The sequence below is a fragment of the Acomys russatus genome, chromosome 12 (assembly GCF_903995435.1).
Source record: "Acomys russatus chromosome 12, mAcoRus1.1, whole genome shotgun sequence".
Classification (NCBI taxonomy): Eukaryota; Metazoa; Chordata; class Mammalia; order Rodentia; family Muridae; genus Acomys; species Acomys russatus.
This window is the reverse complement of record NC_067148.1, coordinates 12228284-12255997: the sequence shown is the minus strand read 5'-3', so window position 1 is coordinate 12255997 and position 27714 is coordinate 12228284. Positions and strand designations below refer to the sequence as shown.

Sequence of the window (27714 nt, the reverse complement as noted above, 5' to 3'; positions counted from 1 at the left end):
CCATAAAATTATTTGCTACTTCATAATTATAATTTTTGCTACAGTTATGGATAGCAATGTAAATATCTGAGATGCAGGATATCTGATATTTGATCCATGTGAAGGCATCATGTGACGCCAGACCCAGAGGGGTCATGACCCCCAGGCTGAGAACCACTGCAAACCATCTTGGCACAGAACCGTGGACTTCTGGAGCAACTGTTTGACTGTGTAGTTCCTCATAAGGGCGCAGGAGCAAGGAGCTGCTCACTGAGTGGAAGGCTTGCCGCTGACTAGCACGTGGCTTCTCCCAAGTCTCCCTGGGCTAGACAGTCTAACTCACCGCGTCACCTATGAGTGTCTGTACTGATTGCCACCTTGCAGGGACCTAGACTCACTTAGGAGAGGAACATCTGAACATTCCAACCAAAGACTCAGGAGTTCGGGTTGCGTGATGTGAGAAAATTCAGCCTAACGTGGGTGGTGCCATTCCAAAGGCTGCGGTCTAGACTACATAAAAGGCGTGCCGTAAGCCGAGTGCTACCCTTCATTGGTGCCTGCTTCCTGAATGAGGATGCTGAGTGACCGGCTGCCTCAAGTTTCTGCCCACCCTTCCTTCCCTTCACAGTGTCTGTCTTAATCTGGGATTTAGAAAGGCAAGTAAGATCTATAGAACATTCTGGTAACAAGGTAATTTCCACTCCATAAACCTAAGAGTCTACCAAGATGTTATTACTCAGATTTGTAAGCAAAGTTCGGGAACTGCATGCAGTTGTCAGGTAAGCCTGTTTGTCAGGTAAGTTGTCAGGTAAGGACTGTTTTCCTAGATTAACTCTTTGCCCACCAGAAGGACTTTCATATTAACCTGTGGCCCGTGGACCACCCCTGGAAACTGCCTCTTTATCTGCATCCTAAGGTGTGCCTTACCCCAGTGAATAAGCTGAAGTCGCCACCATTCCAAGGAAGACACTTTGGACAGTGAACGCAATCTCCGTTTTCCTGGCCAACAGATATAGACTATCGATGTCTTGACAAAATAAAGATAGCCTGTATCGGAAGGCAAAGGCTCAGTGCCCAAGCAGACAGTCTTAGAATATCAAGTATACTTAAGGGCCCTGTAGAGATATGGCAGACTGTATTTACGTGACTCTAGGAGAAACTGTTCTGTGTTCCTGGCACTTCTTCCCAAATGCAAGATAAGAAGTGGTGTCCTCTTCAGAGAGCCCAGAGCTGGCTGCCCTGCACTATGGTGCCAGATGTGGCAGTCACTTCTGGGCTTTGGTCTATTACATTTCACAGTATTCAGAAGGGATATATCCTAAGCCATCCCTTCGAATTGGACATAATCTCTGAGATGTACTAGGTTCTTGGCATGAACTTGCAAGAGCACAGAGACTCAACTTGTTTCGTAAGTTTATAGGTTCTGCATCTTGGCTCCTTGGCTCTGGTGGATGTGAGGGGAATACACAGGTGGGCTTGCTATGTGTGACTAAGCTATGATTACCCTGGATTTCATGTGTTCTCCATTGTACGACCCTGCTGGTGACAACACTCTGCCTGTGGGTTGAGGGCAGCATTTGTATCAGAGGTTGCTGAGTAATTTGTTCCATGTGGTGTTGCAAACTTCTCCAGCCATTGAAAACGTCAAATTTGGTTCCCGTTAAGTGGGCACCACCGCAGGCTCTGCGCTTAGCATCACAAAAGATAGTTTCACAAAGGTCTAGCTGAAAAACTGGCACAACTGGCCCAATAAGCCAAATGGTCTTCAAATATAAAGGGAAGACTTTGTTGGATTGCTGATAAGTTAGCTGTAATCTCAAGAGTCCCCAAATGCCTCCTCAGCCATGCAGTGTCTGGGGCTCTCCTCTACATACTGTGATAAGCCCTGGGCATGCAGAAGTTAACTAAATGTCATCCACCTACATCCTTCAGGGTTCACAGTCCCACGACGAAAGAACCTGTGGGTGAGGGTGCATTTGAACCCTTGAGCAGCGGGGTGAGAACGGTGTCCACTCAGAAAGGCACCCAGAGACAATGAAGACACGGATCTGGGGTCAGGCATGCTGAGGGCAAACCTGTGTTCTGCGAGGCTCACTAGCCGGGTGACCAGTAACTATGGGAATGTCTGCAGAGACAGCTGTTCCCCTCCCTTTCAACACACTTATGCATGCATTTGCATTTTAAACAAAGGGTCTTTGCACATAAACCTGAAATGTTGCTCTCCCCCGGGGACGGGGAGAGAGAGATCCCTGGAGATATCCATGCCCGTAAATGCCCTTACTTAGCGAACAACACTTAAGAGACAGATTGCTATGGCCTCCTGTGTCTTCTTCCAGAAGGGAGTTGGAATCACAACGAGCAGGCAGACAAACCCAACCGTCCAGGCCTTCCATGGAGAAGGGCCTCGGGTCTCTGGTTCCTTCCTCTATTTGCTTTGCTGCAGAGCACAGCCCTTCAGAATGAGCCTTCCAGCAAGCCTTCTGTGTGTGACAGATCCCACTGCCTCCACTCAGCCCTAAGCAAAGCTTTAAGCACAGAGGCTCCACATGGAGGCTTCTTAGACAGCTCTGACAATGAAGCTGCAGTGGTGGCCCTCGTCTCCTCTCTCCTCAGGTCAGCTGACTCCTCACCTCACTTCAGTCAGAGCGTGCTTTGAGGAGACAATCTCCAGAGCTACCTGGACACAAGGGTCAGCCTTGGCCTAGATTCTCCCAGCCATGGAGCTGTGCACAGGGCTTTGAAAGACCCTGAACTTCAGTGCTCTCAGCATGAAAATGAAAACCCAGATTTTGTAGGTCTTCCTGCGAGTATAGTGAGATTTAAAAAAAATGTAAAGTTTGTTTTATTTTTATTTGTGTGACACACACACATACACACACACACACACACACACACCCACACACACTCACACTCAGAGGACAGAAGAGGTTGCTGGGTCCCCTGGAACCAAGTTACAGGCAGCTGGGCACTGAGCAGCCTAGGTTCTGGGACTCAAACCCCGTCCTCTGTAAGGGCAGCAAGTGGTCCTCACTGCTCAGTCAGCTCTTAGCCTTGACTGGAAATCTAGACAGACTTTTAGCCCAGTGGGTAACTGAAAATTAGTCTTCCAACTACCTTTTGAGAGTGTTCTAGTGAGGGAGTGAGGTTGCCCTGCTTTGTGGTGGAGGAGATACTACACAATGCCACCATTACCTTACAGGCAGCCTGACAAGTTACCCATGACCTTCAACTCACTGCTCGTGGCTGCTCAAGGACAGATGGCCTGGCTGATCTCTCTGATAGCTGCCAGCTAGGAAGCAATATATTAACCCCCAAGGAGTCACTGCACACAAACCATTTTCCCAGTGGGAGCTTTTTCCTCCCTCCCTCCCTTTTCAATAACTGTGCCTTTCTTCTCTAGCCAAGCATTCTCAACTATCTCCCTCATCTGAGTAAATCTCAGGTGGCTAAGTGGCTCTGTGTCCTCGGTTCAATTTCATGAGTGCAAACAGGCAAGGAGTGAGAGGCTTCAACAAGACAGGCCTCCGGGTGCCTACTTGTTTTGTTTTGTTTTGTTTTGGAGACAGGGTTTCTCTGTGTAGTCTTGGTTGTCCTCGCCTTGCTTTGTAGACCAGGCTGGCCTCGAACTCACAGCGGTCCACTTGACTCTGCCTCCCAAGTGCTGGGCCTAAAGGCGTGCGCCACCACCACCCTGCGATTCCTGGTGCCTACTTAAAGCTGCAGGCTCTAAGGATGGCGCCAAGGTCAGCTGGGTCGGTTAGGTGAAAGGATAAAGCCGGGAGGGAGGGAGGACCTCCCTACACACCGCACAGGCACCCATGACGCCCATCGCCCAGCTCCACCCCGTCCTGGTTATTCCTCTATGAGACTCATCCAAAAGAGGGGGAACAACCAATGTGAGGGCTCTGCTGTCCCTCTCTGTAGATGTACAATGTGCGCACGTGTACGTAATAAATTACATAGGGAGTCCACATGGCTGCTCAACTGGAAGCTAGAACACAGTAAGCAGCCCTTCACCAGGGATTACACCCGAGTTTCACTTAACACCAGAGGCAGAAACAGCGAGTAGGATTTAGTAGCTACACATTGACTTATTTGGTCAGCGAAAGAAACCATAGCAACAGTTCCCTGTCTTCCCTCTTAACAGCCACGAGGAGAACAAACTCCAAAAATTGTGTCCAAGAAGTTAACTAACTTGCTTTTCCAGGTTAAGTCTACTCCACCACCTAGGAAGGAAGTCAGGCACCCGACACCTCACAACTTCCCAATTCTGTGTCATGTCTAGAAATACTGAGTCACTGTGACTGGAAGAGGAGTCTCCGAGGCCTTCCGTCCCAGTCTCTCACATGAACATCCGGGACTCAGAGTAGTTATCACAGCCACTTAGTACCAGGCCCAGGGATAAATCACACCTCCTCCCCATTTTCCACCAAGAACACTTTTCCCCTCCCCGCTGTGGAGCAGAGGAGCTCGTGTGCCCCAGAGTATATAGGCTTTGCTAAGCACAACCTGGCCATGGGGTTGGGGATTAACAGTTGGGCAGTGCTGTCACATGGCTAATTCAACACATGGGGATGCTTCCTCCGAGCACCTTTGTTTCCCCCGGGACCTGTGCTAGGTGACATCCCCATGTGTGTTTCAAGAACTGACCTGTCCCAGGGCTACTGAGCCAAGGCCCACAGGATACTTCAGGGGAATCACGGCCAGCCCCCTCTTCTTCCAGAAATTCTCTGCGTTGAATTTTCCCACAGCTGCCTTCCTTGTGGAGTAGGAACTCCTGGCTATGCATTCTGTCCAGCACTCAATGAGGGGCTTGGCGCTGAGCTCTTGCTTGTAGTGGGATCTATCAATTTGCTTGTACATATTTACAGCTCGAACCTATAGAAGAGAAGATTTTTTTTTTTTTTTTTAATGAGGAGAAGCTCAGAAGACACAGCCTTGTCCACCACTGCCCTCTTCCTCCACTTCGGCCGACCACTGATAGAGCCCTTGAAAGCACGGCATCCTTTTCATCCTCCACTCTGCTAGACTCACTTGTTCCTACGCTGCTCCTGTGCCAGCTGATAGCATGGAAGCCTTAACCTCTATTTCCATGTATCTCAGGATGGTCCAGTTACATTCCTGACTCCCCGCTCTTGTATTTGTGAGCATCGGTCGGAAGGTGCCAGGGCTAGGAAACCAGGGCGATGCAGATGCTATGGCAAGATGGGACTACTCACTCCCAAAGCAAACTGACAGGAGTATTTGTTTAAATATAATCAGTGGCTAGGAGAAATTAGATTACTTTTTAAAAAATTCTTCGAGAGTTTCATGCATGTAGATAATATTAGTTGTTTTCTTTATCTATTCCCCTCTGTCTACCCCCCTCCCTATCACACTAAAACCCTCTTATTCCTGACAAGATGTGTATATAACCAATTATATCTAATTAGCATCCTCTGCACAGATGTGGGTGGGAGGTTATTTTCTGAAGCATTGGTGACTGACTAGTGGTTATACCACTGATGAAAGTGACCTGCTCTGCTGCCAGCAAGCACTAACATTAATCCCTCAAGGCAGGGTGGCACCTCATGGGCTCCTTCCTCTATCCAGGATGCCGTGGTGACTGGCTCAGTCTTGGGGAGGGCTTACGCAGGTAACTACAAATGAGAAGATTTTATCCCCAAATGTCTGACATCCTGAGTAGGCTCTCAGCTGGCGACAGCTGAGAGCAAAAGATACCAAGTGCCTTGTATTCTTAGTTGAGAAACCTCTCACAGTTATGGCCAGCTCCCTCCACAAGCAGATAGAGGCCATCTTAAACACCCATGCCTCTTGTAATCGCTCAAATCCTTGTAAGAGGAAAAGTGGAATTTAATGCAACGTGCCATTCAAGAGACTATTCTGGAACCGGAATGAATGTCCTTGCCTAATTCCCCTCTCCCTTCTGCTGCCAAACACAAGGACAGAGGCTGTGGTCAGGTAGCCAGGAAGGGAGAGACAAGGTCCCCTCCAGATTTAAGAGACATAAAGAAGATGGCTCCTACCTAGATGGCCCCTACTTCTGGTCCTAGGGTGTCATGTTAAGGGGGAAAATGGAGATGAACTAGGGGCCTGGGCTCTCCAAGGCCTCCTGGTGCAGGAGGCAAACAGGTGTGCCTGCCAGAGGGAGTGCTGCATGAAGTGTGTCTGTGTAAGATGCTAGAGAGAGGACTGTAAGCTGGTTGGAAATAGTCGGTCAGGGGTGCGCATGCGTGAGTGCACGCGTGCGTGTGCATGAGCCTGCGTTTTCTCGGGTACTGCTTTTCGTCCTTTGTCCTCTCAGGCCCAGTGTGGAGGAGGAGAAGGAGAGACCTAACGTCCACACTAGAATCTGGAGTGGAAGAGGCACCAGGGAGGGAAAGTATCTTTGCTAATGAATGAAGTTGATGCTGAGACTTAAAGAACTGACAGGTGATGACGACGACTTAATATCTGAAATGACAAACCTTGTGACAGCCACCTACGATGTTCGGGAAGTAAGGAAAGGGGTTTGGTGAGCTTCAGTGGTAGCTACGCTGCTGCAGCTGTGGTTTGGATATGGTTTCTCTCCCAAGGACCGGGACATCTGACGTAAGAGGCTCAGTATAGCGGTGTTAGGATGGTGAGCATTTTTAGAGGCAAGGCCAGCTGGGAAGCGGCGTCTTCGCATGAGACTCTGGTTACTTCCCACGAGACTGAGTTACTGGCAAAGCTTGGGAGCTGGAAAGAAGGCTCAGTGCTTAAGATCATTGACTGCTCTTCCAGAGGACCAGGGTTCAAATCCCAATGCCTACAGGGTGGCTCTCAACTGTCTGTAAATCCAGTTCCAGGGGACCTGACACCTTCACACTGACACACATGAAGTCAAAATGCACGGTAAAAAAAAAAAAAAAAAAAAAAAAAAAAAAAAAAAAAAGTGAGCTTGGTTGCCAAATCTTTCTCCAAATTCTTGTCTTGTCATGTGACCCCTCTTGTGTAAGATCTTACAATGCCAGCTGAACTCTGCATGAAACAGACCTCTTAAAAATATGTATACTATATATAAACTTATTGTTATAGCAATACACAATGGTAACACAACCCTCACTAATGAAAGCTTCTCCCTAAACAGGTGAAAATCCAATTCATGACTTTTCAATTTACTTTTACTTTACGTGCACTGGCGCTTTGCCTGCATGTTTACCTGTGTGAGGGTGTCAGATTCCCCGGAAATGGATACAGACAGTTGTAAGCCACCATGTGGGTGCTGGGAATTGAACCCACGTCCTTTGGAAGAGCAGCAAGTGTCCTTAACCGCTAAGCCATCTCTCCAGCCCTTGCAATTCATGCTCTTCAAAATCGTGTTTCCCAGATTTATTTTCAGATGGAATATGGGTAAGACAAAGACCGTTAAACTCTATTAACTAGTTGGCTGAATAAATTCAAGCAAATAATTTACTTTCTGGATCTCCTCTCTGATTCTTCAACCTAAAAGGTCCCCAAAGCCGTCCCACGTCAGCTACTCGGTGTCTTTTATACACGAGCCTAGAGAAGGGTTACCTGCTCAGGGGACAGGCCACATTTGACTGCCACTTCTGTGATACAGGCCTCGGTGACCAGCCCTGCCTGAGGAAAGCCAAACCCACGCAAAGCAGTGTTGGAGGGCAGGTTGGTTCTGCAGGCCCAGCCCCGGCAGCGTAGGTTGGGAAACTTGTAAGCGTTGTCCATCTTCAGAAGTCCCATTTCTATCACCTGAAAGAAACCCAGAATTGATGTGAGAAAACTTTGGCCTTCTGTGCATTTCCTGACGTCACATGCAGACACCTCAGAATCATGCCAGCCTGGAAACCATGCCCTTCTTCATGGCTCAGCAAAAACCACTAAAAGACCTCACAGCCCAGTTAATATATTTTGCCATAAGATCATTTTAAAGGATTTGAATTATCCTCAATTATTATCTTTAAATTTCAATGCTCGGTCTAGTGCTAGCATCTGGGCACAGGAAGCCAAGGGAGGACACACCAAGGCACAGCCATGGTCAAGGTCTCTGAGCTCTCTCCCCTTGTGGTTTTTGGTGACTAACTCTTTGCTATTATTCTGCGGTGAGTCCTTTGTCAAATGTTATGTAAAGAGTGACTATTTCCTGAGCTGTGTCCTTCTATATAATACTCTTGGAAGGATGACAACTTACCCATAGCGACTCATCCAGGGTGCTCCCTGCATTGCAATAGTGCTCCACATCCAGGGCCAAGATCCTGCCGTCCTTCATGAATCCAGCCTGTGGGGAGAGAACTGACTGCTGAGCCTGGTTCACAGGGTCAAGTCTATATAAAGTTTGCTTCCTCGTGCTTTGGGAGAGCCACATGGGGCGAAGTTTGACAGCTGTTTCTTGGATACAGAGCTGGCTCTGGGATATTGGGAAAACTCTGTGTGAGACAAGTCAGTGTTAATTAGAAGCTTGACAGATCTAAAATTGCCTAGGAGACAAGTTTCTGGACATCCCTGGGAGGGATTATCTTGATGGGGTGAGCTGACATGGGAAGAGCAACCGTTAACAGTGGGTGGCACCAGTCCCTTGGCTTAGGGCCTAGACTGCATCAAAGGAGAGCAGTGGCGGAGCACAGCTTTCACAGCACGTGTGCTTTAGAGAAATGATCAGTAGTACTATATAAATATTAATCTCATTTCTTGCCCTCACAGCACTCCCCATCGCTGATCATCGTTGCCATGGTGATGCCCTCTGTAACTACAGGCCATTCTTTTGAATGAGGCTCACTCAGGTGAAGGGCATCTCTGTTTTAATGTCGTTCTCATCTCTCCCGCAACACTTACACAAATAAAAGCATCATTTTCCTTCCAGAATCCTCACTGCTTCCAGATTCTTAGTTTTAGAAATCTCCAGGCTGTGTTCTGTGGCTGGAGTCATCATGGGGTGCTAAGTTTTCCAACAGTAACTATTTTATACAACATAAGCTCTGGAGCTTGTCTGTTCCATACCTCACAACCACATCTCAGCCTCAGCTGCTTCCTGTGTGCATTCATCCTGCCTCCTGGGGACCACCTGCTCCATCCTCACACTGCTCAGGCATCCTGCCTCCTGGGGACCACCTGCTCCATTCTCACACTGCTCAGGCATCCTGTCTCCTGAGGACCACCTGCTCATCCTCACACTGCTCAGGCATCCTGTCTCCTGGGGACCACCTGCTCCATCCCTCACACTGCTCAGGCATCCTGTCTCCTGGGGACCACCTGCTCCATCCTCACACTGCTCAGGCATCCTGTCTCCTGGGGACCACCTGCTCCATCCTCACACTGCTCAGGCATCCGGTCTCCTGGGGACCACCTGCTCCATCCTCACACTGCTCAGCATCCTGTCTCCTGGGGACCACCTTGCTCCATCCTCACACTGCTCAGGCATCTGTCTCCTGGGGACACCTGCTCCATCCTCACACCTGCTCAGGCATCCTGTCTCCTGGGGACCACCTGCTCCATCCTCCACACTGCTCAGCATCCTGCCTCCTGAGGACCACCTGCCTCCTCCTCAGCACTTCTCAGGCACCGCTCTGGGACCACCTGCTCCATCCTCACACTGCTCGGCATCCTGTCTCCTGGGACCACCTGCTCCATCCTCACACTGCTCAGCATCCTGTTCTCCTGGGACCACCTGCTCCATCCTCACACTGCTCAGGCATCCTGTCTCCTGGGGACCACCTGCTCCATCCTCACACTGCTCAGGCATCCTGTCTCCTGGGGACCACCTGCTCCATCCTCACACTGCTCAGGCATCCTGTCTCCTGGGGACCACCTGCTCCATCATACTACTGCTCAGGCATCCTGTCTCCTGGGCACCACCTGCTCCATCCTCACACTGCTCAGGCATCCTGTCTCCTGGGGACCACCTGCTCCATCCTCACACTGCTCAGGCATCCTGTCTCCTGGGGACCACCTGCTCCATCCTCACACTGCTCAGGCATCCTGTCTCCTGGAGACCACCTGCTCCATCCTCACACTGCTCAGGCATCCTGTCTCCTGGGGACCACCTGCTCCATCCTCACACTGCTCAGGCATCCTGTCTCCTGGGCACCACCTGCTCCATCCTCACACTGCTCAGGCATCCTGTCTCCTGGGGACCACCTGCTCCATCCTCACACTGCTCAGGCATCCTGTCTCCTGGGGACCACCTGCTCCATCCTCACACTGCTCAGGCATCCTGTCTCCTGGAGACCACCTACTCCATCCTCACACTGCTCAGGCCATCCTGCCTCCTGAGGACCACCTGCTCCATCCTCACACTTCTCAGGTCATCCTGCCCACAGCAGTCACATCATCCTCCTGTAAGTGCTCAAGCCATGTAGCTTGCCAACAGTCTACTCAGTCTCACTCTTGCATATGAGGTCAAGTTTAAACTCCTCATTCTGGGGCTCTAGGCCTCCCTCAGGCTGGCATCTGGGCACACAAGACTACATTTCTTAGCCATCCCCACAGCGAGGTGGCGTAATCAGTCCCAAAGATGTCTGGGCAGAAGCAAGGTCTACCATTTACAGGTTCGACGCCTGATAGGTCATCTGCATCAGGGTTCCTTTGTCCTTTGCCTGCTGTGGAAGGCTCTGCTGAGGACTTGAGTCCCTGCACAGAGCTCTACTAGAACTTTTGTGGATGATAGCAACATTCTGTGTCTACACATGTGATGAAATAGTCAACAGCTACAGGTGGCCACTGTGTACTTGAACTACTGTTACTGCAACTGTAGAGCATAATCTTAGTCTAATTTTACTTTGTTAATTTAAATGTAAATTTAAATAATTGTGGTCACAATGTTAGTGCTGTAAGAGGGTATGGGTGCTATTAGAAGAACAGGTCCCCGAATGATTGGAGCACGTCCTCCCCTCCCTAAACCCATGCAAACTACAAGGCTGTTACCTGAATGAAAAAACAACATAATAAATGTTTAAGATCCTGAGAGATTTTGGCTGTTTGTTAAAGCCGTCAGCCAACTTTAAAATGTAAAATAGTCTCCTAAAAGGAAAAAAGTAATTATTTTCTAGTTATAGAAACTTTTCTAGAAATTTCTGGGTCACAGGTTTTCAAGATACGCTTGATATATTATTTTTTTTTTAAAAAAATGAGGGACCATTTGCAAATAATTGCAATTTCATATAGCACTATTGTTATAGGAATTATTCTACTTTTACCTTTTATGTGTGAAAAGAATGGTTATCAGATCTACCTCCGTGGACATACACAGTCACAGGTTTTCCAATTATTCACTCTGTAATGCACCATTCAAGCTAGTACTTTCTCTCAGATTGGCATCTCCAAGCAAAGCAGGAGATCTCATTGAATCAGGCAGCAACTAAACAGGAGCACAAGAAGTAGAAAAACAGACTACCATTCGTTCTGGCTAGTTCTAATGCCGATTTGACACAGGCTAGAGTCAGTCATCTGAGAGAAGGGACCGTCAACTGAGAAAATGCCACTATAAGATTGGCCCTAGGGTCTAGCTTGTAGGGCATTGTCTTAATTAGTGAGTGACATGGGATGGCCCAGCCCAATGTGAGTGGTGCCATCCTGGGCTGGTGGCCTTGGATGCTATAAAAAGGCAGGTAGAGCAAGCCAAGGGAGCGAACCATTCCTCCAAGACCTCTGCATCAGCTCCTGCCTCCTGAGGCCTGCCCTGACTGCTTTCAGTGAAGAACTATCCAATATGCGAATGTTGGTGAAGCAGACCCTTCCCACCGGAAGTTGCTTTTGTTATGGTATGTCATCACAGCACTAGAAAGACTGACCGAGACAAGTTTGTTGATGTGCTTGTTGTCTGCGCCCGCCTCCCCTATCCAAAACACCCCCCCACTGCCGCCCACCCTCCCCACTGCCACCCCCCCACTGCCGCCCACCCCCCCACTGCCGCCCCCCCCCCGCCGCCCACCCCCCCACTGCCGCCCACCCCCCCCCATCAGAGCAGCCAAATGCTTCCATTTGCATTTACAGAATGTTCTATTTGCAACAGAGCCCCTCCCCAGGCTTGTTCTTCTGCTCACTTTATACTTTCCGAGGTAAGGATGGCGGCCTCCAGTTATTAACATGTCTTCTCCTCTTTCCAGAATGCAGCGGACTGCGCGGCCATGTCTGAAACAGAAAAGAAAAAGGAATGAAACAGACAAACGAACAAACAAACGAGCTAGCTGCTATTCCGCAGTGATGTTAAAAAAAAAAAAAATGCCTTCTAGGTGTGTGGGCTCCAAAGGCACTTTCCTACGGTGTGGCTTTGGGGTCCTCACTGAAAAACAGTAAGATAAATGAGTGTTAAGTGTAACCCCCCAAAGCATCTATTTAATTCAAGAGAGAGGAAAGAAAGCGACGAACACACATGGTCAGGGAGGCAGAGGGAGAGAGAGGAAGGCTGGCTGATTTGGGGAGATTAAGTGGGTTACATATATGACCAATAAGCATTTCGATGCTAAGGACCACACCCATGCAGGACCTGTTTCTGTTGACTTTCCAACTATTGCCATAGTTTATTTATTTGCTTGCTTCTGTCTGTCTGTCTGTCTATCTATAGTATGTATGTATGTATGTATGTATGTATATGTATGTATGTACGCATGTGTGTATGTATGCATGTATGTGTATGTATGTATGTATGTGTGTATGTATGTGTGTATGTATGTGTGTATGTATGTATGTATGTGTGTATGTATGTATGTATGTGTATGTATGTATGTATGTGTGTATGTATGTGTGTATGTATGTATATCTATATACGTATGTATGTATGTATCAGTCTATCTATCTATGTATCTATATGCATGTATGTGTGTATGTATGTATGTATGTATATGTATGTATGTATGTATGTATGTATGTATCAATCTATCTATCTATCTAGGTTATTTGAGACAGGATTTCTCTATGTAGCCTTGGCTGTCCCAGAACTTACTCTGTAGACCAGGCTGGCCTGTCAAACTCACAGAGATCCTCCTGCCTCTGCCTCCCAAGCACCGAGTTTAATGGCTTGTGCCACCACCGTCCAGCCCACTTATTCTAATATCTTTACAACAGTTTTCATCCTATTTTTCAGTAATTGGTACTGATTTTGTTTCTTACATAACCTGACAACAAAAGACAAAGGAGTTTAATAAGCCGACGGCTCAGTTGAGTGTTGGTTTGTAATGTATGGCTTTAAATAACCATAGTATAGATTCTTCCTAATTACATGTGTCCTGTTGAGATTTCATCTTACTTTGAGTTTAACAGATGCCTTCCACTTACCTGCTCGCGGCGAAGGCAGTGATGGCTGCCATGATGCTGGTCTTGCCCACCTTCCCTCCGAACGCCCCACCAACGCGCCTTACATGACACATGACCTTATTGGCTGAGAGCTTCAAGGTCGAGGCAACTACATCCTGTTGACAAGAACAGTTTTCATCGCTGTGGCCAAACTCCAGCAAGACTTAAAGCCATCACTGTCATACCCACAACCTTAACAGGAAGCCTGTCCCGAGTGTCATAATCATGACACATTTTGTTTCCATCATGTTGTACGTGAAACACAAGCCATGCGCCTCATGTGCTTATGATAATTGACAGAAAAGAAAAATGTACAGTATCCTTAACATTACCCACAACCATTCTGATGGATATTTGACTAGAATGACATTGCCAAAACCGCTGTGAGACAATTCTATGCCTTTAGAGTGACAGCCAGAGTCATTTTTCCACACTAACCCCTCGGGGAATGTTTCCTGCCGTGTTAAGATGCCATGGCTGGAAGCTTCTCTATTGGCCTGTCCCCACTTTTCACACCCTTACTGGGTTACTGCGAGTACTGACGCATTGGTCTTCCCAGGGTGTGGGTTCCTGTCTTAACAACTGGTTTTTATTGAGAGGGAGCCCAAGCTAAACGGCCCATTGTCACACTGGGAATGGAGCAGAACAGCTGTGGGGCAGCAGTTATCTGGTCCCTCTTGGTGCTCCATCTTCCCCAGTGCCGATGGCCACAGCCTCACACTCCTCTTCTGGCTGGCTCTTTGGTACCCACTGCATCCAGCTCCCTTCGCTTGCCTCCCTGACCTTTTCTCTCGGTGGTTAGACCCAGTTACGGCAGGCATCGTCTCCGTTGCCTGGGACATGGGACATAGGCAACAGGTATATTCAGGAGAGACAGGTGGGTGAATGAATGAGGGGTGTTTGTGCTTTGGAGCTGCCAGGGAGAGCCTCTCTTCCGCTGTCTGGCAAACCTCACTCCCAGTACAGAGGCAAATTAAGGCGGCGGCGGCGGTGGCTGCTGCTGCTTCTGTTTCTTCCATTCATGTTGTTTTTGACTTAACTGATTTAGTGCCTTGCCATGTCTTTTTCTTTATATGTATATTTTATGTACATGGTTTTCATGCACACCAGAAGAAGGAATCAGATCCCGATTCTGATGGCTGTGAGCCACCATACTGTGTAGTCGCTGGGAATTGAACTGAGGACCTCTGGAAAATCAGTGAAGTTCTCTTAACTGCTCTCCTGCTCCCCACACATATACCACCTCACCCCCCGCCACCATGTCTTTTTTAATACTATTTCCTAAGTGCTTCTTGTAAATGAGGTTCTATCAACTTGAGAGGACAGGCCTTTCGCAGTTTCCCTTTGTTTCTCAACAGCCAAGAGGACAACAGAAGATGCCTGCTGGCTGCACAGTTGATTGGAAAGCTATGGATGTTTCTCTATTATTCAAACAAAAAACAAAAACACAAACTTCTAAGTTAGGAAACTACAGGGTTGTTAATATCCAATTGAATATGGATATTAGTACTTAAAATGTTGTTTTGCCTGTAATTGTTCTTGGTACATTTTTCTGTCAGAAACCATTTAGCCACTCCCCGCCCATGACCCCATGATACCTGTATATATTTGGGAAACTGTGTGGACACATAGATGTCAATTTCTTCATCCTCTCCTTTGGGTACGACAAGCATGCTTTGAGTTTCCATATAAAAGTGTTCTTGGCCTCCTAGGTGTATTTCACCTGTAACAGAAAAATCCTTAAAAGTCAAAAGCTGACAGAAAGAACAGTAGTCCCTCCCATGATCTCATGACACAGAAACTCACGGTCTGCGCCCTAAGCCACACAGTGAAGGGTGGCAAACACCCATGTTCACCTTTTAGGTGGAAAGAGAGTTGTAGAAAGGAATCTTGACCCTGTCAATGTGTGCATCTGCACCCCTAAGGAAAGATATCTGAGTTTCTAGAGTCAAAATTCTGTGATAAGGAGACTGCTAGTTCCCAGATGAGATGGGACACCATGTGCCTCCCCAATCCGCCATGAAGTACATCTAATCACCTGGACCTTCAATATAAACAGACCCAGAAGTACGAGAGTGTTAACTGTGGAAGATGGAGTCATTCATGCCATATCCAACAAAAATGGCGTCAAAAGGACATGGGGCAAAGCACTGACTGTGTACACCTGTTCCAAAGCTGTCTCCCAAGCCCAGTCCAAAGTGAGGGGGGCCTAAGTGTAACTCTCAGATTTATAAGTGTTACCTACTAATGTTGACACATGCCAGTCAGTAAGTGCCTGTGTTCTGCCAGCGATGCGATCAACAACACTGGACTTTCTTAAAACAGAACTTGGATAAACTTTTCTTCCCCAGTAAACCCTGCTACCCCTTTACTTTATTCTCTAGATAATAGGGTAGTTCTTCTGTATATGAATCTCCCATACGCATCTCTATTTATTGTGTATTATTCCCAAATAAGTCCCTTCAGTATTCATATTAAAAACTCACAGAAGAGCCAAGTGTGGTGGCACATGCCCGTAATCCCAGCACTCAGGAGGCAGAGGCAGGCGGATCGCTATGAGTTCGAGGCCAGCCTGGTCTACAAAGTGAGCCTAGGACAGCCAAGGCTACACAGAGAAACTCTGTCTTAAAAAACAAACAAACAAACAAACAAACAAACAAATTGCACAAAACCTCACAGAAGTCCCTGAAAGGCAGAGAAAAAAAGCAGGGTGAATAGGGACTTCAAGATACAAATAAGGGAACCCCAATAGTGGTTGCCTTTCAGAGTTTCTGCTACCATGCACCTCATGTGTGCCAGTCTTGGTTTTATTGAAGCCAGAAATCTCAAAATACCCACAAGCAGAGTAAGTAAACATCACTCTCACTACAAAGGCAAAGTAAGGGATAGGATCTCCTGGGTGATTCTGCCCCTCACATACTCTCCTTTTTCTTAATTCCTCCACTTATATTATTTTTGAATTAGCTGATCTCGTGCCTTGCTGTGTCTTTGCAATACTATTTCCTAACTGCTTCTTGTAAATGAGGGTCTATCGCCCTGAGAGGACAGGCCTTCCTCATTTCCCCTTTGTTTCTCAACAGCCAGCGGACAACAAAAGATGCCTGCTGGCTGCACAATTGATTGGAAAGCTATGGAAAGACAAAGGCACAGGACCAGAAGGACAGAAGCATAGGAAGACAGAATCCTTTTAGACAAGAAGCAGTTGACACCAACAGATACCACAGAAGGGCCCGTAGCCCAACTGCTACCCACAGGGATTGAATAGGGAACCTCAGATTCCCAGCGAAGTCAGGCTGCCACACAAACACTCCCAAACTCCTTGTGGGGCCGTGTCAGTGATCCCAGTGAGAAATCTGTACCTTTTCCCTCATGTGTCTGTAACAAGGCATCATCCTTTCTCCTTCTTGCTCACCTGCACCCGGTCAATCCCAGTGTAGAAGATGTTACTAAGAGCCACACGATTAGCAGATAGTGTTCAAGTAGCCCAGAGTCTATAGAAGGACCCTTCGAAGCTCGAGCACATAGAAAACCTCAGCTTCAATGAAAAAAGACCAACACCAAAATGACACACATTTTTGCATCACCTGATATGTGAAAGCAACTATTTTAAAAATGGTCAACTGAAAAATAATCAAAATGAGGAATCTTAACCAGAGAAAGATGTTCAGATATCAAAAGGAAATTCTGCCTCAGAGAAATACGACGAGCAAAACTTTTAAAAGCTCAATGGATGGGCTCAATAATGCTAGAATCAAGGGCAGAAATGATTAATGAACAAGAGTAAGAACAACAACAGCAAAAGAACCCTAAAAAACATCCAGGTGTGATGGTACACCACGTTAATCCCAGCACTCAGAAGACAGAGGCAGGCAGGTCTCTGAATTCTAGGCCAGCCTCATCTACATAGTGAGTTCCAGGACAGCCAGAGGCACACAGAGAAACCTTATCTCAAAAACAAACAAACAAACAAACAAACAAAAAAACCCAATGATGATGATGATGATGAAGAACCTGAAGAATATAAAGAATAAAATAGAAAAATATGAAGAAATTCTCCTGAGCTACATGACGTTTGTGTTACTGAAATCAAGTGTTTGAGAAGTAATGACTGAATAGTTCTCAAACTTGGCAGAAGATATAGAACCAGATTTAAGAACCCAAATCAGGGCCAGGTGTGGTGGTGCACGCCTTTAATCCCAGCACTTGGGAGGCAGAGGCAGGTGGATTGCTGTGAGTTCGAGGCCAGGCTGGTCTACAAAGCAAGTCCAGGACAGCCAAGGCAGACAGAGAAATCTTGTCTCGAAAAAACAAAAATAAAACAAAGAACCCAAACCAGGGCTGGAGAGATGGCTCAGAAAGTAAAGGCTAGGCTCACAACCAAAAATCTAAGAACCCACACTGGATGAATCCAAAGAACTCCTTGGCATCACACAGCACAGTTGAATTTCAGAACACTGAAGACAGAACTAAATCCCATTCTGAAAGCATCTAGAGGAGAGGTCGGCGCCTGCTTTGCAGGGAAAAAGCACTTCTAAGAGCACACTCCCAGTAACCATGGTGACCAGAGGCTGTGGCACAAAACATTTCCAGTGTAGTCAACTCAGAATTCTGTATTTGGCGAAAATACCCTTCCGCACTGAGAAGGAAATCTCAACAGCAGGACAGGCTGGGAATGGATGAAAAGAAGAACAGTTTCTGGGCTCCTGACACCACTTGTAAGTCTGCCAGAGACACAGGGAGAGACACTGAGGATAAGGTACCTGCTCTCTGTGAGCAGCATCCACTGATGGTTTCTAGAAGGCAAGGGAAGTCGTAAACTAGGCATGCCCAGAAAGCATCCCTGCGGCTCAGTTTTTTATGAAACTTTTACCTTCAAGAATTTGATCAACCGTTTTGAACGCTTCCTCAACATTCCCACACTCCAGCTTCCTATTGGACTCGAAGAAGGACTTGTGTTGGATAGCTTCCTGGAAAGAGAATGGAAAAGTGAGGCAGCCTCAGTCAGAAGGCCTCCCTCGGGAGTCCCAGGTCCTGGGCAGCAGCATTCCTCTCCTGGGATCCAAGCACTCTCCCCCTGGTGCTGAGACGCTAAGCTGAAAGCTGAGCTTCAGAGATTCTCCGAGGAGCCAAATCAAATGGTCCCAGTGAGTCCAAGCCTGCTCAGAAGCTACCTAATACCTAGGGCATGTGGATTGGAACCATTTGCTGTCCAGGCTGATGCGTCTCTGGGATTAACAATCCAATTTACGTAGCCAAGGTCACTTAGCTGACTCAGACCCAGACAGAATTATCTATCCATGGTCGCTTCCCCCACTTCCTGGTGTTTGACTGTAGGCTTCTCAGAGCATCATGGGGTAGGCACGTACACAGCTTACTGTGAAATGAGACAGTAGAGGGCTCCATGGCATAAATGCCATGGAAACACTTGCTAGAACCACTGATGTCTGGGGGTTTAGCAGACTCTGCGTGGCGGACTCATGCTCCTCCTTCAGGGCTTGAGTGTTTCATTTGCACAGGGCAGTGGAGTGTCAGGAGCCACCCACCCTGGCTTGATGGTTCGTGCATGGCTTGCCTGGGTACCACAAGTCCATTTATACACTGGCTTCCCTGGTGCTCAGCTGAGAAGCACTTCAGTAGACACAGTCAGGGCTGCAGCTACAATCACAAATGTTGGGTCCTTTACGTAGCTCTGGGAATCTATACTATGACAATCAGAGTGACTGACATGCCATCTCCTCCCAGCATTGTCTGCCACAGGTTATTGCCCATCTGTGAAATGCGAGGCTGCTGGCAGTTGAGGATTCTCCCATTTCTGGATCCTTTGGCCACCAGAAACCGTACCGATCCTTCCTCTCCAGGCATCTCACAGATGCTCTGCTGTGAGTGTGTCATTTCTCTTACTGGAAATGCAGGTTGCTTTGTTTTCAGAACTTGAGGGTTATGATCTTCGGTGGAATGTTTGCCCATTGCCTGTGGGGAACCCATTAGTTTCTGGTGGGGATAATAGTTGTTTGAACTCATAAGGTTACTGTAAGCACTTATTGCGGAGGTATTGAGGAGGCCTGGTTAAATAAGCCTAGCTGATTCCATGACAGACTTCAGTTTCTTGTTAGTTCAGAATAGGCCTGACCCTCCATTCCTCAGTGATGATCTCAGCAGTCACTGGAAATACTGCAAAAAATGGGCAGCCAATCAGAGACAGTCTAGCCACCTGGCCAGAGGAAGATAAGATTGAGTAAGGTTGTTTTATCTCCGGTCTGGAAATCTCTTACATTATGATTAACTCATAACCTAAGTTTGCCTGAACCTTTTCAGTTTGAATGCTCCAATTGTGTTAAAGATTGCCTAAAACCCTGTGGAATTCCCAGGGTCTCTTAAAAAAGAGCCTGTGAGCTCACCTTGGAGTCGCCATTTTGTCTAAGTGGTGACCCCAGCAAGCTGGATTTCTGAAGAATAAACACTTTTTGCTGCTTGCCAAAGTCTTTTCTTCAGCATATTCAGGACCCTAATAGGATGAACCCAACTTAGCACCAAGCCAACCACGCATGTAGCTCACTGTCCCATATTGGCCACTGATCACAGATCAATTGCTGATGGTGGTTATGGAGCACATCTGAGAAGTGCACATTCGCCTTTTTATACCTGTTTCCAGGGCTGTGGTCGACTTTCTCCATTCAGAGTTCTAAAAAGCATAAGCTGGTGAAGCCTTGAGTTACTGACTCACATTATTTGTTTTCAGCCCCTTTTGCTGGGAACATTCTTCATACTGAAAGCAACTCATATACTTTCTTTTAATTAACCCAAAATTCAGATATGACAGGTTTTGTTTTGTTTTGTTGTTGTTTATTTTGTTTTCACAGTGACTTATCTACTCTATCTTTTTAATCTTCTTTCTTTCTTTCTTCTTCTCCTCCTCCCTTCTTCTTCTTCTTCTTCTTCTTCTTCTTCTTCTTCTTCTTCTTCTTCTTCTTCTTCTTCTTCTTCTTCTTCTTCTTCTTCTTCTTTCTCCTCCTCCTCCCCCTTCTCCTTCTTCTTCAATATCACTTGCTGATTGTTCTCTGGGTAACTTTGAGCCAATTTCCTGAATATTCCTTAGCAGGAAAGTGGTAACAGGACTGCGATATGCTAAGAATTGGGCAGAGTGCCCTGCCATGAATTGTCAGGTGAGTGACCTTGCATAGCTTGATCTCTGAACAAAATGAAAGGGGACTCTCTTACATAACGCCAATGTTTGATGTTTTCTGACAAACAATTGGGGTCTGTTGGTTGAGGTTGAGATAGGAAGGAGGAAGTGCCGATGTGCAACTTTTATTTGCCTGTGAAGCAAAAAGCTACTGGTGAAGAGTACAGACACCATTTTGATGATGCATTACTCAAATAATTTCTTTTAAAAAGTAATTACAACTCAATTGCGGAATTTTCGGGGAGAGAAAATACAAAGTAATCAAGAACAGCACAAAACAAATCAGAGAACCCAGAAAAGAAAAAGGAGGTTTGGATTTGAAACTGGCTAGAAAACAAACAAACAAAAAACAAACAAACAAACAAACAAACAAAAACAAAAACAAAAAAAACCTTTATTTTTGTCCTCTTGACATGATTTTATTTTAATTTGAAAATACTAAGGGAAATTCCCAGAACCCAAGGGCCATGTTCCTAGGAATAAAGCACAACAGGAAACATACTCAAGGCCAAGTTCTCCTGGAGTCACCAATCTTGGCTAATAGTTCTCTCATCTTAGATAGGATGACCACACACTGTACCCATGCAAAGAAAGGCCTCTGCTGTCAAGGACGGCACCCAACAGATCTGCTCATGTACTGTGGCTCTCTCTTCCGTTTTGAGAGGGGCACACGTCAGAGCATGGCTACCCTGTCCAGCCTAGAAGTCATACTTGTTTAGTTAACATTCATGCAAAGGCATTTGTTTATTCAAGAACCAAGGGAATGTATACTGGTGAACTATCGTTTCATGGGGTGAGCCTTAGAACCTCTATAGCTTCTCAACTCCTGTATGAAAATTAGGATAGAAATGTAAAGCTCCAGTTTCGTTTTGTTTTGTTTTTTGTCTTTTAGTTGCCAAAATTCTGTAGGCATCATATGATTCACGTCTCATGGATATTTAGTATTTGCAAAAAACAAAAAAAACGAACAAAAAAGCTGGGCATGGTGGCGCATGCCTTTAATCCCAGCATTCAGGAGGCAGAGGCAGGAAGATTGCTGTGAATTCAAGGCCAGCCTGGTCTACAAAGTGAGTCCAGGACAGCCAAGGCTACACAGAGAGATCCTGTCTCAAAAAAACCAAAATAGATAAATAAATAAATAGATAAAGATTTGCATTAAAAAATATTAAAGTAGTATCTGTCTGTGGTATTTGCTTCATGGAAATACCCACTGTGGACCTGCCAAAGCAGCATTCTCACCTTTCCCCTTCCAAACCAAGCTAATGTCTGTGTCGAGGTCTTTATACCCTAGATAGCCCAAGTACTTCAGAGAAATCTGCGCACCCCCACCTCCATGTGACAATGGCTCTTTGGTTCACTTGGTCAGTCACTAATCCCGAGAGAGACATGGGACTGGGAGGGGCCAAAGGAGCCTGGATTTCAGGCCCTGTGTTTGGAGCACTGGGACAATAGTGTACCACTTAACACAAACATGAACAGAGAAGGCGAGACTCTGTGAGAGCATGGAGAAACCAGGTTCCTGGAGAAACTGCTAAGGCTCAGATTTTGAGGCAATTGATTACCGGGTGCCCTGGAAGCTCATACCTCAATAGTTAGGATCAGCGGCTCCAAGTCTTGATAGACAACCCTGACTCGCTTCGCTGCTTGTCTGGCCTGCGTCTCAGACTCTGCGATCACAGCACAGACAAGGTGGCCCACACAGTGCACCTGCGTCACAGAGAAGGGTGCGCACAACAAATCACTCCTGCCCTTTACTGTGGTCCTCCTTCCCATTCCAAGAGCGACATAACCCTGCTTGTGTGAGGTAGACTTCAGAGGACAGGTACCATGTGCAGCCTGGAACCCTAGCTTGTCTAGTTAACATTTAAAGGTCACAGTTCACATGAAAGCATCCACAGCCTCGCCACAAGGAGCTTCAACTTTGACTTCAGATTTGGGAGGGCCAAGTTTTCTGCCAAGGAGAGCTAGAGATAGGGGTAGACAGCGGATTGAGACACATGGAGAATCTGAAGAATACTTCTTTGTTGTATCGCAGTAGCCTGAGCTCCAGTAGCCAAAGTTAATCACTTGAAACTTTGAGCTGGCCTATGTTGGTAGAGCTCCTCTTGGCTTCACTGCCCATATGGGAAGAAGTGCATGAAATATGTACATAAATTAAGGTGAGCCTTCACTTCAGGAATTACAGTAGGTAGGGGAGCATCTACAACATGTAAATGAATTTAGCATACTAAGAAGGGGCCCGTTAGGCCTTCTCTGGAGTGGAAGCTGTTGTAAGGACAGGATCCACACACCTTCACTGAGCTAATTTTAAAATGTCATGAGCTATATGACAGTGCAAACGAATGAATTTGACTTAGGGAAGGAGGGAGAACTTTCAGATCAAGAGACTTGAACTCTGGACACACTGGGACTGGGTTAATAGCTAGAGATGTGGGGGGGGGCGCATTACAAATCAAATTTGTAATTCTCTGCTCATTTTTTCACAGTTCTTGGCAGCATAATGTTACAATATATATTAATAATATATCAAAGTATCTATTTTTAAAGACAAGCTTTTGTGTATCCCAGGCTAGCCTCAGACTCATTATGTATCTGAGGATGCCCCTAAAGTTCTGATCCTTCTGCCTCCACCTCCCGAACACTGGATTTACAGGTACACACAACCATGTCCAATTTATGTGGTTTGTGGGGGAGGGGAGCTTCTTGCACACTAAGCAAGCACTCCAACCACAGACTTACAATCCTAGCCCCGAAAGCAGCGTACATAACCAAGCAGCTTTACTCAAATGGGAAATTAGTAAACTTGAGTTCCTATCTATTGGAATATTTGTGGTTCATAATTACTGTTCAAAGAATGCCGCACTCCTCATGGTATGAAAAAGTAGACACTGTCTCTATAGAAATAAGAGGTGCCATTAGCTAGGAAAGTTGTTCAAACGGACAACAAAAAGGCAGTACCTCATCTGTGGCCAGAAATGTCTCCGTGGCAAAGGTGTTTGCTTCCTGAAGGTGATCCGCAGTAATGATGTCCACCACCCCCGGCAGGCTGAGAGCTTCTGAGAGATCGATGGACCTATGGAAACACATCAGATGGCTTCTCAGAGCAGCCACGCGGCCCAAAGACATGGAGAATGTGGCCGTGGGAAAGCAAGGATTGTCAAAAGAATTCATTGCTTTGACAGCTCTCTGCCGGGCGGTGGGAGAAGCTGGGGCTCCGTAAAGTTACTCTGTGCAGGAAATTTGTGGGGGGATCCTATGTTTCAGCCCCATTTCACCTCTAGTCTGGGTGCCAGCAAGCCTCCGTTTACCATGCTTTTCACTAACGGGACAGAGTTAGACAGCAAGGAGACTCTTCCTACCCATGGGGTGAGGACACTTACACAATCTTGGCGTGTGCTCTTGAACTTGTTACAAACGTCAGGAAAAGCTCCCGGTCTACGGCAGGCATGTCGTCACAGTAGATGGCCTCACCAGTGGCATGCTTAATGCCAGAAAGGTGCATGACGGGGCGTCCAATTGGGTCTTGAGGAAGCTGCACTGGGTCCACATTCTGTTGAGTAAAGAACCAACATATAACTCATATGTTTACAGAGACAGTAGGAATAATCACAGAATGAGTGTCTCCCATGAGAGTGTGGCTATGTAAATCTATGCTTAAGCCAGAATACTTTTCAGTGTGGAAAAAAGTCACCATTTTCCACTGTTCCAAACAGCTTATTAGAACAATTTGGCAGTCAGATTGGAATGTATAAATATTATGCATTGTAATTTTTCTTAGTTTTTGGACTATAGATGCCAAGTATCTCTAATGGAAACTCCATTTGTCTATGCACATGGATTCCGGCCTCTCGTCTTGTTTACACACGAAGACTCAGGTGTGAACAGGGATCTGAAGCCTCCCCATCATCTCAAGATCAATGAATGTAAGTCGCTGCTCTGCTCCCCTAACAAATGGCTCCACAGCTCTCCCTCCTCTCCCTCTTTAGAGAGCTGAGATGGCGAAGAAAAGAAAGGCAAATGCTATCCATCTATCTGGTATGTTTTCTCAAGTGTCGCTGAAGGTAGAAATTATTTCTCTGAAAAAAAAAATCATCCCCCCTCCCCCTGCTCCAACATACTGAGAAATATCACACTAGCCTCTCAGCTTGCACAGTATTTGAGTGAAAAATGATCCACATTTCTTTCTTGTTTTTATAAAATACTCTCAGAGATTTTCTGTTTCCATCCTGAAAAAGCAAAATCCTAGGTAACTTTTAGGCTTGGACACTGAGCAAACGTGTTAGCAGGGATCTATAAGGCCCCTGATGTTTTCTGTTACTAATGCTAACTGCTTTTACTGTAAATAATGGGACATTTCACATCTGCAAAGAAAATCTTTTAAAACTTTACTCTGTTAGGTCTGCCAAAAGACTGGAGACATTCTCAAGGCTGGGATAGGCGAATGCAAAACTGATTTATCAAAGTATTGGCCCGCCAGCTGCAATGGCCTATGGGCAATTGCGCACACTTGGCTACCTCCTCCTGTTTGTTACATGGCTAAAGACACAGTGGATGAAAGCGGATACCCCTCAGTCAGGTGACCTCCTGAAGCCACACGGGACAGTCAGGAATCGGAATGTCTCCCAAAGGCGTGGTTCTCAGCTACTGGGAGGGTGTGGAAGGAGAGGTGTTAAGTCATTGGGGGAGTGTAGTGCCTGTCTCTTTCTTATTTCCTGGTGTGAGGTTTCACAGTTTGCTCAACCATGCTTTCCTGACCCTGCCATCTATCTATCCCTCACCGAAGGAGCTTAAAGGCAAGGTCAAACAGCCAGGTCAGTTGATGACCTCAGTGTTTCTGAGGATGACAAAAGTGAACTTCCCAACAAGGAAGTGATTTGGGGAAAGTGTTGGCTGTGAAAGTTGAAGTTGCTCTGGAAGTTTGAATGCTTCTGTGTGCGTGCGTGTGTGTGTGTGTGTGTGTGTGTGTGTGTGTGTGTGTATGTGTATGCGTGCTTGTGTGTGTATATGTACGTGCGTGTATGTGTGTGTGCATGTGTGTGTGTGCATGTGTGTGTGTGTGCATGCATGTGCATGCAAGTGTGTGTGCGTGTGTGTGTATGTATGTGTGTGTATGCGTGCTTGTGTGTGTATGTGTACGTGTGTGTGCATTTGTGTGTGTGTGCATGCATGTGCATGCAAGTGTGTGTGTGTGCGCGTGCGTGCATGAGTGTGTATGTGTGTGTGTGTGTGTAAGGAACCACAGGGGAAATACAAAACAAAATGTATCTATGTGGAAGACACCTTGCACCCCAAGCATTGTCTTGGAAATCAATATGACAAATCCATTTCAAGATGAAGCACAGAGATTTTCAGTTTTCCTTAAACGAATTGAATGTTCATGACTCGGTTTCAGTTCCTCCCAGAAACACAATCCATTGCCAAGGTGATGTTAGTGGCTGCGTAAGTCACAGACCACGAATGTGGTATTTTACAGAACACCAGGGAATAAGGCAGGTGTTTTTAACTTTCAAAATGTTCGCTTCCAAAGTAGGTTGGCATATTTAAAGTTTTCGAACATATTGAACTCAAACCCTCAAGGGACCTACAGCAAATGTAGTGCTCACGGTGACACGATGAAAGTTTTTATAAGTAAATCCATCAGCAGGACTGACGCACTCCTGTTTTAAGATATTTTCCCGTTCCCAACACAACAAAACTCTCAGTCCAGTTTCTTGGCAATTATTTCATGAAAACACACCTTGAATCTTACCCAGTTTGCCAACAGGACGGCTCCATGTTATACCTTTATGACAGTATGACAGAGACCGCCATTTTTAAGCTATGGGGAGCTGGCTCTATGCTCTGACAGCCAGCCCTCATCAGAAAATCTAGAAAATAGCTCTTAGTGTTCATGTTTGATTTCACAATAAAATGCAATTTGAAAAAAACCACATGGACAAAAAGAACTTGGAAAGCATCCCAATACTGGAACAAAATAAACCAGCAGCTGGTGCGATTTCTGCACTGCAGCAGTTCCATGGCTCCCACGGGGCAGGGATGTGTCCTTGGTCCTTTGAAATGCACCAAAACAGCGCTTGGCCCAACTCAGAACTTCAATAGACACAAAGCTAGGGTAGAAAATGTAGCAACAGCTAGCTTGTTTATATCCTTGGCCTAAAGCCATAGTAAAAAAAAAAAAAAAAAAAAGAAAGAAAGAAAGAAAGAAAAAAGGCCTTTAAGATGAAAACAGGCATATTTCTTTAACATTTTCCAGGTTTCTTTTTAGCCATGATTCCTAATTGGTTTTGATTTCTTTTTTTCTTTTTGAGGTAAGGGGGATTAAACTCGGGGCCTTGCTCGTGTTCTGCCGCTGAACTGCAGTCTCAACCTGGTTTTGAAGATTTAATGAACCCTGAAGAAAGCAACGTGTCACCAGCAGGCAAGGGCACTAAAGCCCTGTCTTTGAATTTAAATACATGCGTGCACACATACTAACCTGCACAGACACACACAGACACACATGCATGCATACTCATGCGCTAACCTGCACTAGCGCACACACACACACAAATAGACACACACACACACACACACACACACACACACACACACACACACACACACACACTAACCTGGTGGGTTAAAGTTCTCCAGTGATGTTTTGAATGAAGATCTTCTAAAGCACTCTCATACCGGTCTGCCAGGCTAGGATAGTGACCTGGGTCCTGCAAAGGACAATAAGAGTAAATAATGTAAAATCTACCACAATGTTCTGGAAGAGGATGCTGGTACAAATTCTCAAAAGATACTGCAACTCTGAAGTCTGGTGTTGATTATGCACTCACCCTTCCATTATCCTGGAAATCTAAAGGACTTCCTGACCCCAGGATATGAATCCTGAAAGGTACTTATCTTCCTACATGACAGGATAAACCACACAAAATTAGAATGTCACTGACTGTCACCATCTCTGTTTTATAAGATTATTTTCCAATCGCTAGCAATTTTCCAATTTTCCAATCACTATTTTCTCAGCCTTGTCTAGATAGACAGTCTTGCTTTACCGAGCAGCTTGGGGGACATATAAACCAACAAAACAGAAGTCAAACGAAACAGAGAAAACAAAACTTAAGGCAGGAAGCCTCAGAGGCAATGCCTGTTGTTGCAAAGCTTCCTAACACTGCATCTGGCCAGGCTCAGAGAGGCATGCAGAGGTGGCAGAGCCACTGTCACCCACAGGGGAGTGCCTGAAAACAGAGGAAATGCTCCACAGGCTACTTTAGACAAGACATTAAACAATATGGTTT

The 27714-nt window shown here is 46.3% G+C and overlaps 1 protein-coding gene across 1 annotated transcript in view; it reads right to left on the bottom strand.

The window, feature by feature from the left end:
- The window catches only part of Aox1 (aldehyde oxidase 1), a 70349-nt gene that overhangs the window by 15030 nt on the left and 27605 nt on the right, over positions 1 to 27714 (bottom strand). The window contains exons 16-26 of the mRNA XM_051153853.1: positions 27040 to 27132; positions 23809 to 23978; positions 23387 to 23501; positions 22013 to 22135; positions 18116 to 18212; positions 14844 to 14968; positions 13228 to 13361; positions 11997 to 12084; positions 8150 to 8236; positions 7519 to 7710; positions 4630 to 4857 (exon numbers count right to left, since the gene is read on the bottom strand). Coding sequence (XP_051009810.1) covers positions 4630 to 4857; positions 7519 to 7710; positions 8150 to 8236; positions 11997 to 12084; positions 13228 to 13361; positions 14844 to 14968; positions 18116 to 18212; positions 22013 to 22135; positions 23387 to 23501; positions 23809 to 23978; positions 27040 to 27132 — 1452 coding nt within the window. The remainder of the gene's footprint in view (positions 1 to 4629; positions 4858 to 7518; positions 7711 to 8149; positions 8237 to 11996; positions 12085 to 13227; positions 13362 to 14843; positions 14969 to 18115; positions 18213 to 22012; positions 22136 to 23386; positions 23502 to 23808; positions 23979 to 27039; positions 27133 to 27714) is intronic.